The sequence below is a fragment of the Neovison vison genome, chromosome 9 (genome assembly GCF_020171115.1).
Source record: "Neovison vison isolate M4711 chromosome 9, ASM_NN_V1, whole genome shotgun sequence".
NCBI classification, from domain to species: Eukaryota; Metazoa; Chordata; class Mammalia; order Carnivora; family Mustelidae; genus Neogale; species Neogale vison.
Window position 1 is genome coordinate 26,455,326 of NC_058099.1, and position 16,338 is coordinate 26,471,663.

The 16,338-nt window shown below is 36.5% G+C and overlaps 1 protein-coding gene across 4 annotated transcripts in view; it reads right to left on the reverse strand.

Annotated features, from left to right (window-relative positions):
• Positions 1-16,338, reverse strand: part of FSD1L (fibronectin type III and SPRY domain containing 1 like) — a 66,827-nt gene that overhangs the window by 39,448 nt on the left and 11,041 nt on the right. For all 4 annotated transcript variants that reach the window (XM_044265214.1, XM_044265216.1, XM_044265215.1 and 1 more), the window contains exons 2-4: positions 8,354-8,449; positions 5,566-5,697; positions 565-666 (exon numbers count right to left, since the gene is read on the reverse strand). In XM_044265214.1, coding sequence (XP_044121149.1) covers positions 565-666; positions 5,566-5,697; positions 8,354-8,449 — 330 coding nt within the window. The remainder of the gene's footprint in view (positions 1-564; positions 667-5,565; positions 5,698-8,353; positions 8,450-16,338) is intronic.

Here is a 16,338-nt window from a genome sequence, read left to right on the forward strand (position 1 = left end):
ATACCAAACATACCCTCCAAATAAGAACCTACATTTTCATATTTTGATAAAACATTAAAAAAAATTACACCAAACAGTGGAACATTTAATACATTTAATAGCCAATATCACTAGGTTACAGTGCTCATACGCATCAAGTGATGTTTTCCCAATCAGCTCAGAGAAAGAAAGGAATACAAAACTAGATTTTTAAGAATGTTAATAGCAGTATTAATCTCCTTTCCTTAGTCATGAAATATTTATAACAAAGGTATGACTCAAATAAAATACACAAGTACCCTTAAAATAAATGGCTAATAAGGATATAATTGAAAAGGAAAATAACTTGATCCATCCAAACAGAGCATTAAAGAGAAATTAAATAATTTGTTCATTACCCTGAAGACACATCCAGGTGTCCACTTTGGAATAAATGAATAGGTAGCATTTTACTTAAGAAATAAAAGACTTTAGAATTAGAGATGACTTAATAAATCCAAAATTGAAAGGGAAAACATCGTTTTTTAAAACAAGGCTCTCCTATTTAAGTGGTTAGTTTAGATTTTTTGGCTTATGTTTTAATACCTTTGAAAATTCTTCAGGTTCCTTTATATCTAATGACCGTGTTGCAAATTCTAATAGTTCTTCTGAGTTCTCCAAGGCATTATTACATTGACTGAGCTGACTCTAAAAAACAGTAATAAATCTTTAAAATAAAATTTCCTATTTTCATTAGAACCTTAAATATATATTTTTTAAATGAACTTACAATAATAGAAAAAACTGAACAAAAATATTTTAGAGAGCTATTAAAGTAACATATTCACTAGTCATATATGTAACAAATTTAACTATCTTAATATATTGTACTTAACATCTTTCCATAATTTGTTCAAAACCGTTTAATTGCATTCAGCTATAGATAAACTCATACCTTAAAAAACACAACACAAAATAAAGCAATCATAAACAGTTCAGGTCAAATTAAACATTTTTCTCAATCAGGGCTGTCAGAAATCTATCAACTATTTTTTTAACTATAAACAATTTAAATTATCAAAAGAGTCCATCTGCAGAAAACATCCTCTATAAATGAAGACTAGGTTTCTTGATGATATTTAACAAATAAAACTAAAGTTTATGAATCAAGTTAAAGGTACGTGCAGTTGAGCACAATTTTAGTAGTCCATTTATCATGTTACTCAAGTAATACATACTGCCATAAATGCTAATTTATAGTTTCCAAAATTGGATAACATAAGGAATCACAAATGCAAATGCTAAGATTTCAAAAAGAATAAAGAAGAACAAAAGACGTAACTGTTGCAGTGATGTGCCCTGCCACTGTGATGTATTAATTTCACATACCTCTGTCACTCTCTATCATCTGTGATCTAAAACTAAGCCAGTCGTGCAGAAATATTGTTAGTGATACCTTTAAACGAAGAAACAGATCTATTTCTAAGTTTTCTTAATGTACCCAAGATTCTTCTTCAGAATATTAATAGCTATTTATTACTATCTATTCCATATTCCAGTCTACTTAGGTACCCCTTAAGATTGGCACTAAGGATAAACTATGGCTCATTTTATTGGTTTCTGGATGTGTCATATTTTTCCTTTGGAAAAGGAGAACTGTTTTGCCCTATCTTGGTGAACAATAGGTTTTCATGTGTTATTCTAAGAACCTAACCACAATTTCCTAAAAATACTATAAGTAAATTAAGTAAAGTATAGTATCTTCGTAAAAATACTGTAAGTAAATAAGTAAAAATTCCTATAAGTAAAATTCTTACAAGTTCCAAAGAATAATTAGCAAACCATCATTTGAAATATTCCATTTGTATAAGAGCTTTACGAAAAGTTTGAGCAAAATCACTGAGATGGTAGCTAATAATGGTAGCTAATAATGGTCTACACAGGGACGCCTGGGTGGCTCAGTTGGTTAAGCCACTGCCTTCAGCTCAGGTCATGATCCCAGGGTCCTGGGATCGAGTCCCACATCGAGCTCCTCGGTGGGGAGACTGCTTCTCTCTCTGCCTCTGCCTGCTTGTGCACTGTCTCTCTCTCTCTCTCTGACAAATAAATAAATAAAATATTTTAAAAAAAATAATGGTCTACACAGGATCACTAGGGGACACTAAGTGAATGCAGTATTAAAATAAAAAATAACAAAAAGAATAAGGAATATATCTCAAGAAACTATTAAAGGGAAAGAACCCAATCTGAGGTCAAAATTTAAGATAAAATATCTTATTCTAAGAAAAGACTACAGGTGCACCTGAGTGGCTCAGTTGGTTAAGCATTTGCCTTTGGCTCGGGTTATGATCTCAGGGTCCTGGAATGAGCTCCATATCCTGGCTCCCTGCTCAGTGAGGAGTGTGCTTCTCCCTCGTCCTTTGTACCTCCCCCTGCTGGTGCACTCTCTCTCTCTCAAATAAAATCTTTATACTAAAAAAAAAAAAAAAAAGGAAAGAAAATGCTATGAATTTGCTTTCAAGTCAAGAGGGAAAGTTTAAAAAAAGGGTACAAAGGAATACAATTTAAAGACCAATAACTTGTCAGTTATTTAGAGTAACTGATAAAATTTTAATGAAAACAACATGCTATCAAGTTTGTAAACCCAAAAGAAGAACAGAGATGTTCTATTGTCTCCAACTAAAGAAGAAAATGGCACTGGTAGCCAATTTGTGAATCCTTTTAATATTTGGTTTTTAAACTATCCCAATAAAGCCTTATGGTTTGAATTACCATTAGGCTGGTATCATCCTCCCTTTTCCTTTGAATCATAACACAACAATGAAGTTATTTCACTAAGCTTACAATTCAACAACTCAGTCTTACTTTATAGCCTATCTCTTCATCTCCCCTCGATCACTATTCCTATAAAAAAAAAATTGCCAAAATTTTTGTGGCATTGAGAGGCAAGTATTAAGAGTTATAAAGGGCAACCAGATGTAAGATTTTTAAAAAAAGAGAAGAAAACAAAAACAATGGAATCAATGGAAAAAATGAAGATCTCAAGTGTTCAAACAGGAAGAGAAAATGGTCCTAACATCCTTGCAGTTACCACTTTCAAAGAGTATCATCTCACACCCATTAAGATGGCTACTACCAAAAAAATTTAAAACATGGATGAATAGGTGATGTTGGTCCAAAAGTACTAATTCCCAGTTATAAAATAAGTCCTGGGTGTATAATGTACAGCATGGTGAAAAGAATTAATACTACATTGTATATTTTTTGAAAGTAATCTCTAGGCCCACTGTGGGGCTTGAACTCATGACCCAAAGATCAAGAGTCGAATGCTCTACAAATGAGCCAGCCAGGTGCCCCTACAGTACTGTGTATTTAAACACTGCTAAGAAAGTAGAACTTAACTTATCAAACTCCACACCCACCTAACAAATAATCCAGTCAAGAAATGGGCAGTAGACATGAACAGAAAACCAATTAGCATCAGAGAAAGGCAAATCAAAACCACAATGAGATACCACCTCATACCACTCAGAATGGCTAAGATTAACAACTCAGCAAACAAAAGATGGTGAGGATGTGGAGAAAGCTCTGATGCTGTTGGTAGGAAAGCAAACTGGTGCAGTCACTCTGGAAAACAGTACGGAGGTTCCTCAAAAAGTTAAAAATAGAACTACTCTATGACCCAGCAATTGCACTACAAGGTATTTACCCCAAAGTGACAAATGTAGTGATCTGAAGGGGCAACATGCACCCAAAGGCTTGCAGCAGAAATGTCCACAATAGTCAAACTATGGAAAAATCCCAGATGTCCATCAACAGAGGAGTGGATAAAGAACATGTGGAATACTACTCAGTCATCAAAAACAATGAAACCTTGCCATCTGTAATGATGTGGATGGAACCAGAGGGTATTATGCTGAGTGAAATGTCAGTCAAAGACAAATACCATGTGATTTCACTCATATGTGGAATTTAAGAAACAAAACAGATGAACATGGGGAAGGAAGGAAAAATATAGTAAGATGAAAATCGAGAGAAGACAAATCATAAGGGACTCTTAACTATAGGAAACAAACTGAGAATTGCTGAAGGGGAAGTGAGTGGGGGAAAGGGATAATCAGTGATGGGCATTAAGGAGGGTACCTGATGTAACTAGCACTGGGTGTTATCTGCAACTGATGAATCACTAAATTTTCTGTCTGAAACTGATAAAAAAATATATGACATATAATTAAAAGCAGTAATTTGTGAACAGTCTCAGAAAAAAAAGATCTTCAAAGTTCTCATCACAGAAAAAAGTGTATAACTATGCATGGTGATGGATTCAACTAGATACTCTGGTGGTCATTTTGCAATATGTATAAAAACTAAATTATTACACTGTACACCTAAAACGGACATAATGTTATAGGTCACATCGTCGTTTATTTTTTTTTAAGATTTTATTTATTTATTTGAGAAAGAGCAAAAGTAAGAGAGATTACGGAGAGAGAGAAGCAGACTCACTGCTGAGTGGAAAGCCTGAAATAGGGCTCAATCCCAGGACCCTGAGATAATGACCTGAGCCACGATACTGAATAATTGCACCTCTATGAGGTATTTGGAATAATCAAAATCATGGAAACACACTGGTGGTTTGCCAGGTAGTGGGGTATGGGGGAAATAGGAAGTTATTGTTCAATGGGGATAATTTCAGTTTTAAAAGATAAAAAGTTCTAGAGATATGTTAAACAACAATGCCAACAGAGTTAACCCACTACTGAACTGTACATTTAAAAATGATTACAAGGGGGGAAACGCCTGGGTGACTCAGTCATTTAAGCATCCTTCTTCAGCTCAGGTCATGATCCCAGGTCCTGGGATCGAGCCCCGCATCAGGCTTGCTGCTCCGCAGAAAGCCTGCTTCTCCCTCTCCCTCTCCCACTCCCCCTGCTTGTGTTCTTTCTCACTGTCTCTCTCTCTGTCAAATAAACAAAATCTTTAAATAAATAAATAAATAAAATTTAAAAAATAAAAATGATTACAAGGGACGCCTGTATGGCTCAGCTGTTTAAGCGTCTGCCTTCTGGCTCAGGTCATGATCCCAGGGTCCTAGGACTGAGTCCTGCATCAGGCTCCCTGCCCAGCAGGGAGCCTGCTTCTCTCTCTCTGCCTGCACTGCCCCTGCTATTGCGCTCTGACAAATAAGCAAATAAAATCTTAAAAAAAAAAAAGGTTACAAGGGTAAATCTTGGGTTTTTACCACAATTAAGAAAAAACAAGACTGGAGCACCTGGGTGGCTCAGTGGGTTAAGCCTCTGCATTTGGCTCAGGTCATGATCTTAGGGTCCTGGGATCGAGCCCCACATTGGGCTCTCTGCTCAGTGGGGAGCCTGCTTCCCCCTCTCTCTCTGCCTGACTCTCTGCCTATGTGTGATGTCTGTCAAATAAATAAATAAAATCTTAAAAAAAAAAACCAAGATATATATAACCAAAACAAAGTTAATAATCATTTTCTATAAGATAAAAGTAGTTATTCACAGAAATTCACTGATTTTTTTCCTGTCAGTAAATCAAGTATTAAATAGACTAAAATTATTCATATTTAAATATGTTGTATGAACTCACCTGTAACTCTTGTGATTTACGAGCTTGTTCCTGTTTGATACTGTTAATCATACTTTCTTTCACCTCATCCAAAATAGAATATAAACTATCAAATTCTTCATCTAATTCTGAAAGTACGTTAGAAGAATTTTCCTGTTTAATAAACAAAACAATGATTATACTGGAGCTGTCAAACATTAGAAAACTAAAAGATGTGCTTATCAAAGGAGAGAATATATTCACAGTATAAACTACCCCAGGCTAAAATAATATAAACAACAAAATTCTAGTATGTGACATAGGCTTTAAAAACAGGTAAATCCTAGAAGCTGGCTGCTAATGCCGACAGCACTATCTCCATTATGTTGAGTTAAGCAGCTTTTTATAGACTGGCCCATATTCTTTTTACCTTTTAGACACTGTTTCTGCAGGACAATGTGAAAGGTTGTTTAAAGGTTGCCAACTTGTCTAGACCTTCAGGTTCCAAGGCAGACCCTAAGCCAGTAGTTCTCAACCTTTCTTGTGCATCAGAATCATCATAATGCATTTTAATAAAATAATCAAGATTTTGATTCCATAACTGAAGAACAATACGTGCTAATTTTGTGAAATCTTAAAATCTTTTAGGTTGTCTGAAGCAGTGTGTTTATTTAAGATATACATAACTTAAAAGACCAAGCAATTCCTTACCGGACCTAAGAGATTTATCAAGCACTGAATTTGAGTGCTCTAAGGAACCTCAGAAGTCATCTACTGACTAGAATTTGTAGTCAAACTACTAAATTTCAGGAATTAAAATACAGAAAAGTGACTTGCCCAAAGCCACACAACTAGTGATTAGAGGTAGAACCAATAAAGCATTTCAAGCCTGCTGACTTCCCAGTTCCTTACTGCCTCAATTAAGCACGATGCTGCTACTTCAACAATAACTTAAAATATCTGTGAAACCTCTAGATAAGCAATATCCACACTTGCAGCAATTATGAGACAGAAGAAACTATGTTAGGCATTTTTCAACTTAGATGAATCATTCAATAAAGAGAATTGGGCACTGGTTAAGAAAACTAATATGTACAACCTACTGCAATAACATAAACCAAACTTTTGCTTATAATTTTTACAGAAGCCAGACTCATGTCACTGGAGTCTTACCAAAAGTGGTATAAATCATTTTACTAATTGATTTACAGTGATAAAGAACAAGCTGCGGCAACAGAAACGTGCAGTCTGGTAGGCAAAGGACCTAAGTCAAATCTTGCATTAACTACTGAGTACCAGTGTGACCTTGGACAAGCCACTTAAATTCCTGGACCTCAGTTTACTCATCTAGTTTACTCATCTGTAAAAAGAGAATGGACTAACCCTCAATAACCAATTGGTACATCCTCACAGTCTCTTGCCTACTACCTCTTATGCTCCCAACTCCAGTGACAAGACTGTAGTTAAATGCCCCCTCTATTTTTTTTTCTGGATTCTAAGGTAGAGTACTAATAATTTATTAATCAGAGGAATAGTTTAGGCTAGCTCATGGTCTATTTTTCCAGATGTCAAATGTGATGATTCCCTTATATATAGATTAGGAGCCTTAACACAACTAGCTTTGCTTATTTAAAGAAAGTGGACTCCTGGGTTCACCAAATTTTCCAGTAACATAGTTTGGGAAAGACAGTTAACTGGTGAAGATCTTAATCAACTAACTTCAATTATTACAAATTCAGAAGTAAAGGAAATACAAGGACTATAAGGTTTACCAGGCCAAGATACAGGCAATAACCTAGGTTCAAACAAAAACCATAGGAAAGGACTTACTGTCTACAAGTGTCCTATAAATCTTCTGTTTATTTTACCAAAAAATGACCACTAAATTCAGTAAGGCATATTCATCAACATTTGATTATATACAGTATCGATTATCTGTCCAAAGCTGGGACCATTTCCTTAAGTATTCCTCTTCCTATTAGCACTTTTATTTTTTTATTTTTATTTTTACTTTCTTCCAGTTCTATACGCAAACTTCTTACCATCCACATTTTCCTTCCACTATTTATTATAAAAGAAATAGTTAGCTTCCCAGTACTCTGAAAAAATATAATTTGCTCTTAATTAAAATTGCAAAAGACAAATCTATAATGGAAAGGGTGAAACGTGAGCACTACAATATTCCCTACCAACTACTATTGCAAAGTTTTCTTCTTTCCTTACTATTTCTTTCCATTGATAATACAAAAAAAGGAAGGAAAACATTTTTATTTATCTACCATTTAAAAACCTTACTCTCCGGGCACGTGCCTGGGTGGCTCAGTTGGTTAAGCATCTGCCTTCAACTCAGGTCATGACCCCAGGGTCCTGAGATCAAGCCCCACATCAGACTCCCCTCTCACCCAGGAGTCTGCTTTTCCCTCTCCTTCTGTCCCTCCCCTCCACCTGTGCGCATGCTCAAAACACATGCATTTAATTTTTTTTTTTAAGATTTTATTTTATTTATTTGAGAGAGAGAGACAGTGAGAGAAAGCATGAGCGAGGAGAAGGTCAGAGGGAGAAGCAGACTCCCCATGGAGCTGGGAGCCTGATGTGGGACTCGATCCCGGGACTCCAGGATCACGCCCTGAGCCGGAGGCAGTCGTTTAACCAACTGCGCCACCCAGGCGTCCCAAAACACATGCATTTAAATAAAGAAATAAGTAAAATAAAAACCTTACTCTCACCTCCTTTAATTTATAATCTAGAGTTGATATATTTATACTTTTGATCTGACCCAACAATCATTCATTGTGACACAGTACTGAAACATTTTTAAAAAGATTAATACCTGAACTCCCTTTAGTGTTTGATTTAGTGTATCAATAAAGTTCTGAATTTCATCATTTTTATTTGCCAGGGTTGAAATGATCCTTTGAAGAGCTTCCTAGGATTAAAACAAGAAAAACACTTAGCATCATGATATTTTAAATAAGAGAATTATCAACCCATAACAACTTTCTAAATAAACCATACATTATATAAGAGGAGATAAATTGCCAAAGGCCTATAATTACAAAAGATGAGATATGTATTTGTGCTATTTTACAAACCTCTTATTCCTAGTGTACAATTTGATCACCACCATACCATTCATATTGAAGATGATCAGTATTATTTAATACCAATAGTATTATTTTAGGTCATGGGGCCAGGGCCAAGGAATAAAATCAAATCCTTAAATGCTGCAAAACAAATGGAGTTTTCTAATAGGATATGAGGAAGAAAAACAAAGAGGCACTAAAAGTTGACACTTTATTTATAAAAACAAAAAACATTTTAGAAACACGAAAGTAGATAAAAAAAATTTGTATCCATTTTGAGTTTATCTTTGTGTACGGTGTAAGAGAATGGTCGAGTTTCATTCTTCTACTTACAGCTGTCCAGTTTTCCCAGCACCATTTATTGAAGAGACTGTCTTTTTTCCACTGTATATTTTTTCCTGTTTTGTCGAAGATTAATTGACCATAGAGTTGAGGTTCCATATCTGGGCTCTCTACTCTGTTCCACTGGTCTATGTGTCTGTTTTTATGCCAGTACCATGCTGTCTTGGTGATCACAGCTTTGTAATAAAGCTTGAAATCAGGTAACATGATACCCTCCGTTTTATTTTTGTTTTTCAACATTTCCTTAGCAATTCGGGGTCTCTTCTGATTCCACACAAATTTTTGATTATTTGCTCCAGCTCTTTGAAGAATACCAGTGGAATTTTGATCGGAATGGCATTAAAAGTATATGTTGCTCTAGGCAGTATAGACATTTTAACAATGTTTATTCTTCCGATCCAAGAGCATGGAATGGTCTTCCATCTTTTTGTGTCTTCTTCAATTTCTTTCATGAGTGTTCTGTAGTTCCTCAAGTACAGATCCTTTACCTCTTTGGTTAGGTTTATTCCCAGGTATCTTATGGTTCTTGGTGCTATAGTAAATGGAATCGATTCTCTAATTTCCCTTTCTGTATTTTCATTGTTAGTGTATAAGAAAGCCACTGATTTCTGCATATTGACTTTGTATCCTGCCACGTTGCTGAATTGCTGTATGAGTTCTAGTAGTTTGGGGGTGGATTCTTTTGGGTTTTCCATATAAAGAATCATGTCATCTGCGAATAGAGAGAGTTTGACTTTTTCATTGCCAATTTGGATACCTTTTATTTCTCTTTGTTGTCTGAATGCTGTTGCTAGGACTTCTAATACTATGTTGAACAAGAGTGGTGAAAGTGGGCATCCTTGCCTTGTTCCTGATCTCAACGGGAAGGCTGCATCAGAATCCTAGAGGAGAACATAGGCAGTAATCTCTTCGATATCAGCCACAGCAACTTCTTTCAAGATACGTCTCCAAAGGCAAAGGAAACAAAAGCGAAAATAAACTTTTGGGACTTCATCAGAATCAAAAGCTTCTGCACAGCAAAGGAAACAGTCAAGAAAACAAAGAGGCAACCCACGGAATGGGAGAAGATATTTGCAAATGACAGTACAGACAAAAGGTTGATATCCAGGATCTATAATGAACTCCTCAAACTCAACACACACGAAACAGGCAAACATATAAAAAAACGGGCAGAAGATATGAGCAGACACTTCTCCAATCAAGACATACAAATGGCTATCAGACACATGAAAAAATGTTCATCATCACTAGCCCTCAGGGAGATTCAAATTAAAACCACATTGAGATATCACCTTACACCAGTTAGAATGCCCAAAATTAACAAGACAGGAAACAACATGTGTTGGAGAGGATGTGGAGAAAGGGGACCCCTCTTCCACTGTTGGTGGGAATGCAAGCTGATGCAGCCTCTTTGGAGAACAGTGTGGAGATTCTTCAAGAAATTAAAAATAGAACTACCCTATGAGCCTGCAATTGCACTCCTGGGTATTTACCCTAAAGATACAGATGCCGTGAAAAGAAGGGCCATCTGTACCCCAATGTTTACAGCAGCAATGGCCACGGTCGCCAAACTGTGGAAAGAACCAAGATGCCCTTCAACGGACGAATGGATAAGGAAGATGTGGTCCATATACACTATGGAGTATTATGCCTCCATCAGAAAGGATGAATACCCAACTTTTGTAGCAACATGGACAGGACTGGAAGAGATTATGCTGAGTGAAATAAGTGAAGCAGAGAGAGTCAACTATCATATGGTTTCACTTATTTGTGGAGCATAACAAATATCATGGAGGACAAGGGGTGTTAGAGAGGAGAAGAGAGTTGGGGTAAATTGGAAGGGGAGGTGAATCATGAGAGACTATGGACTCTGAAAAACAATCTGAAGGGTTTGAAGTGGCAGGGGGTGGGAGGTTGGGGTACCAGGTGGTGGGTATTATAGAGGGCACGGATTGCATGGAGCACTGGGTGTGGTTAAAAAATAATGAATATTGTTTTTCTGAAAATAAATAAATTTAATTTTAAAAATTTCTAGCTAAAATTATAATATTCACTGCAATAGTTAACAGATGCTATAAAACCATAAAAGTAATTTTAGTAGCAAATACCTCATACTTTTTGATAGTGCTTCCTATTTAAATAAAACCCTTGGTTATTTAATCTTCTCATACTCTCTCGTTCAGTGCTGTACAATAAGATATTCTGCTATGATGGACATATCCTATATAGACTGTCCAAATTGGCAATCAATAGCTATATGAAACTAATGAGCTCTTGAAATGTAGACAGAAATGAGGAACTGAGTTTACTGTTTTTAACTTTAATTATTTTCACTTTTTATAGCCACGTGGGACAAGTACTGTCATACTGGACAGCATAAGTCTAGTTGTTCAGTAACTCTTCATGAGTAGTAATAGCAAAATCCATACAAGGTACTTGTACTCTCAGTAAAAATCAAATGCAAGTACTTTCACTTTATAATTTTCTCATAAGCCCAAGCCTTGTTTCTCTAAATACTTGCAAGTATAAATATTTTAATAATGTCCTATAAGACTTTATGATAAGTTCTTCTCAAAATATAATCCAATATCAATAAAGGGCTATATGTAAAGAGCTCCAAAAATAAACTGATAAAGGGATAATATTTTAATAAGTATTCACAAGGCATTAGAGTAGTAAAAATTTAAAAGTAATCACAACAGTTCTCATTTAATTCTCACAAGAATCCCTGGAGATAAGGAGATATCAACATCATCCCTGAGGCTGCCTAGGGCTCTCTGCTGTATTCACTTACCTTTATTATTTCTTCCCATCCTCACTGCTGGTGGTATTTTATTGTTTTATTTTTTATTTTTTATTTGACAGACAGAGATCACAAGTAGACAGAGAGGCAGCCAGAGAGAAAGGAGGAAGCAGGCTCCCTGCCGAGCAGAGAGCCCAATGTGGAGCTCGATCCCAGGACCCTGAGATCATGACCTAAGCCAAAGGCAGAGGCTTTAACCCACTGAGCCACCCAGGTGCCCCTGCTGGTGGTATTTTGATACAATACAATGAAATTATGTTATGACAGATCAACATCAAGAGTTAGCTGTTTATCCTGTTGGTGTTCTTCGCAGAAACAGGTGCACCAAGATTTGAACACAAAACAACTAGCAGAGGGGCAAAATGAAGCTGAGACTTGGGGCAGGAGTGGGCACAGTTCTAGGGGCAAGAATGGTAGTACAGAGATGCAGAAACAGAGGACAGATGACTTAAGAGTCTTTCAGTTATTCATCCAAGGTAGGTTCTATATAAATTTAAAAACACATGGAAGAGTAAAAGTGGTTCTGCACAATCACTGGACTGTGTAGAGTAAGCTTCAGTCAAGACTGGGCTCTTTCTGGGACACAAGGTGGCTCAGTCAGTTGAGCATCTGACTAGATTTCAGCTCAGGTTATGATCTTGGGGTCATGAAATCGAGCCCCAGGTTGGGCTCAGTATGAGTCTGGGATTCTCTCTCCCCCTTTCCCTCTGCTCCCGATTCTTGCTCTCATTGCTTGCTCTCTCCCTCTAAAATAAATAAATAAATCTTTAAAAAAGAAAAAAAGAGACTGGGCTCTTCTTGGTAAATGGACTATACCTGCCTCCCTTTTTATCCCTCCTAATGGCAGGGCCACATCCGTATGGTACAGGTGAGAAAATGGTAGAAACTGCTAGGAAGGTATAAATTATGTTCAGCCTACCTCCAAAATCCATGCTGTTTACCTCTTTAGAATACTGTCTCTAAGTCTAACCAATTTGCTCATCATATGAAATAGCCAGACAATAAATTATATAGTCTTTTAAATTTTTTGTTTGCTAGACATTTTGTGACATATAAAATGGTCAAAATTCCCATAATAGAAAATCACTGCTTGAGGTTAAACTCTGTCCAGTACTAAGCATACTTGTGAACTTTAAGGTAAAAAAGAAGAGTCTTCTAGTAGAGATTTTATCCCATAGAGTTAGGCCCAATGAATTCAACTCAATAACTAAATTTCAATCACCAGAATATATGTGAATACAATAAACATTGAAGGAAATTTCACAAAGAAACTGTAGAGCATTGGTATGTAAAAAAGGCAGAACTAGTTCAGAACGAAAACAAAACAAAACAAAACCAAAAAAACCCCAAAAACCTCCCTAGTAAAAAACAGCTTTCCACTTTCATTTTTTGGGATTTCTGTAGCAAAAATTGTTTGGAGATAGCTAAAGCCTATTTGTCTCAGCTAGGTAACCTCTAAGTCCAAACATTTTAATGAGAAACCTCCTACCACTTTAAAGTTTCCTACTATTCACTGGGTAGAGTTAAAAACATCTAAACGCTCTAAGGTTTATTAAGTTTTCAAGCTAAATTCTTTATACTTCTGAGAATTACCTACTTACTGGGGATGCCCCGGTGGCTTAGTTGGTTAAGCATCTGCCTTCAGTTCAGGTCATGATCACAGGAGGAGTCAGCTTCTCCCTCTGCCCCTCCCACCACTCGTTCTCGTTCTCTCTCTCAAATAAATAAAATCTTTAAAAAAAAAGTTACCCACTTACTGAAAGTCATTAGACTCTGTTCTCACAGTAATGTTAGAGGAAAGAATACAGCCTTTATCAATGCAACATTCAACAGGCATATAGTGAGGGCCAAACAGTAGCCACATCAAAAAAGTAAAACAGGTAAAGTTAATTTGAGTATTTTACTTAACCCAACTGATCCAAAATATTATCCCAACATGTAGTCAAAATTTAACAATTACCAAATTCCATTTTTCCTTCCTTTTTAGTACTAGGTCTTTAAAATTTGATGTGCATTTTATACTTACAGTACATCTTAATTCAAATGAGTCACATTTCCAGTGCCCAATAACCAAATGGGACACAAAGCTACCATCCTGGACAAAAAAGTCCATCCAAATAGTCCATATATTTCTAAGACTGGGATCAAGGCAAAGATCCTATATAGATATGCTTAATTAATAACAGCTTTCTTAATTTTTTCTCAGAATACCAGAATTTCTATAGATGTTTACCATATGCTAGATTCCTGGAATTACAATAGCTGTTTTTGAATATAAGCTAAAATGTTACAACCAAATTCCTTTACCAGAATTTCACTAATTTCTCAGTTTTTCTTTATGTAAATATTATCTCTCCGTATTATTATATGGGAAAATATTATAATATTACCACCTCTCAAAAATAAACAAAACTCCAATGCATAAGCAACTTTCCCTTTGGGATCCCACTAATACCATAAGAGAAAGCCACTCTTCTCTCCTGTAAAACTTATACTGCTCATTAGTTTTGGTTGGAAAAAACTTAAACGTCCATATCAAGGCTGGTATCTGACAAAAACAAAGCTGCCCTGAAGACAGCTTATACAAACTTAAAGAATCACCAGGCTCCTTCGTGTACGGTATTGCTCCATACTTCCAAACTATAACACCCTGAGATTACAGTTAATCTTATGGTAAAGACTATTTTAAAAATCGAATGGTAAAGACTATTCCCCTTTAATTCACTCAAAATTCTGCAGTTACCAGAAAATGAAAAATCATCTTTCTTAATCTGTATTGGCCCATGAAGTGTTAATAGCAATATTTCTGGAAAGAAACCCTATGATCTGTGTAGTAAAGCTTTTGGGGTAATGGTATTCCATAGGAATTACCTAAGGCTTTAAAAATACCATTATCGGGGCACCTGGGTGGCTCAGTGGGTTAAATATACCATACTCCCCCAGAAACTGGTGGGGAAGGAAACTGGTGGGAGATGTTCAGGGGAACATCTTCTCATTCTTTGAAGAGAAACTGCTTTATCACTCACATTTTGCACTTCACTAAGAGTTCTAGTACAGACTGAGGGTCTACCACAGAACACCTACATAAAGGGCCCACATCCTAAGAAAGACAGCTTACCTTACTGCCAAAGTAACAAAGACTGAAGTCTGAGATTCTCAGGGTGGGGGTGTTACTTCAATCTCTAGATAGGAAGCACTTTGGAGCCTTTGCTATAATATAAACCACTGAGATGCTACACAAATAGACAAGACAGCTGTAGAGGGCTTTGGAGCCTCAGCATTTATGGTGACCTGTATTTTAGCAGCTACCAAATATATTAGAAAACATGGCTGTAGTGGGACACCTGGGTGGCTCAGTGAGTTAAGTGTCTTCCTTCGGCTCAGGACGTGATCTCCAGCTCCTGGGACTGAGCCCCATATGGGGGCTCCTTGCTCTGCAGGGAGTCTGCTTCTCCCTCTCCCTCTGCCCCCATCTTGAGCTCACTCTCTCATGTGCTCTCAATCTCATATAAACAAATAAAATCTTAAGAAAGAAAGAAAGAAAGAACATGGCTGCAGAAGAAGCAATCATCCAGATGACTACAAGTCAGAACCCAAAGCAACCAATGTGACCTTGGTAGCTAATACAGATAAAGTGCTACCTCTACTGTAAGCTTTTCTAAGAAGAAAAAAGGGAGGTATCCTGAAAGTTTACAAGGACAGATTGCTGAAGGGCTCCAGAACCTCTGAAGCCACTTGCCCTTTAATCTGGAGAGAATGAGCAATTGCAAAAGACTAATTAAGAATTCACACTTAATATTCTCCTGTAGTGGAAGTTCTTCAGGAAGGGATGAGAAATAAATTATCAAGGGGACCAGGGCTTCAACCATTCTGGCCCTCAGAAGAACAGGGACTAGCTAGACTACAGGTGAAAATGACATGAAGACAGAAAGAACTAAGGAACTTGGAGCTGAGCAGAACTGGAAAACAAATTACAAGTAACCCAAATATTTAAGTACCCAAACTTATAGAACTATAAAACCAAAAACTTATAAACTATAAAACTTACAAAACTTAAAAAAACTAAAGGATTAAGATTCCATGAACTGAGTTCTGAAACTTAACCCCAGCTTGTGTATGTGCTAAGAGGCTGAAGTTTCTGTAGTGGAAGGACTTAGAGAAGAAGTATATATGGGGATAATGTGTACCTAATATAAGAGGTATGCAACAGGAGGCTAACTGAATAGGTATCAAATCCAACATAATTTTGTTAAAGTTTTTCTAAATATGGCAGGGAACATGCCAGGGAGGATATCTATATTCAGAAACTTAAAGAAAGAGACAGAAAATTAAAAGATACCATAATCCTTTTGAGTTTTCTACCCCAGTTTATCCCTTTCGGGCCTCCACAATTAATAGTTTTTATAATGGAGACACAGTAATGCTAAAGAAGTTGAGGAGGAAGCACAAAGCCAAAAGCTCCAAGGAATGTAATGTAAGCTGTGCACAATCAGTGCACCATTAGATACAGAGCCTCTCCTCTGAGCTCCAGACTGTTTTCATCCAACTGCTTACTTGGAATCTCCACTTGGATATCTCACAAGCATT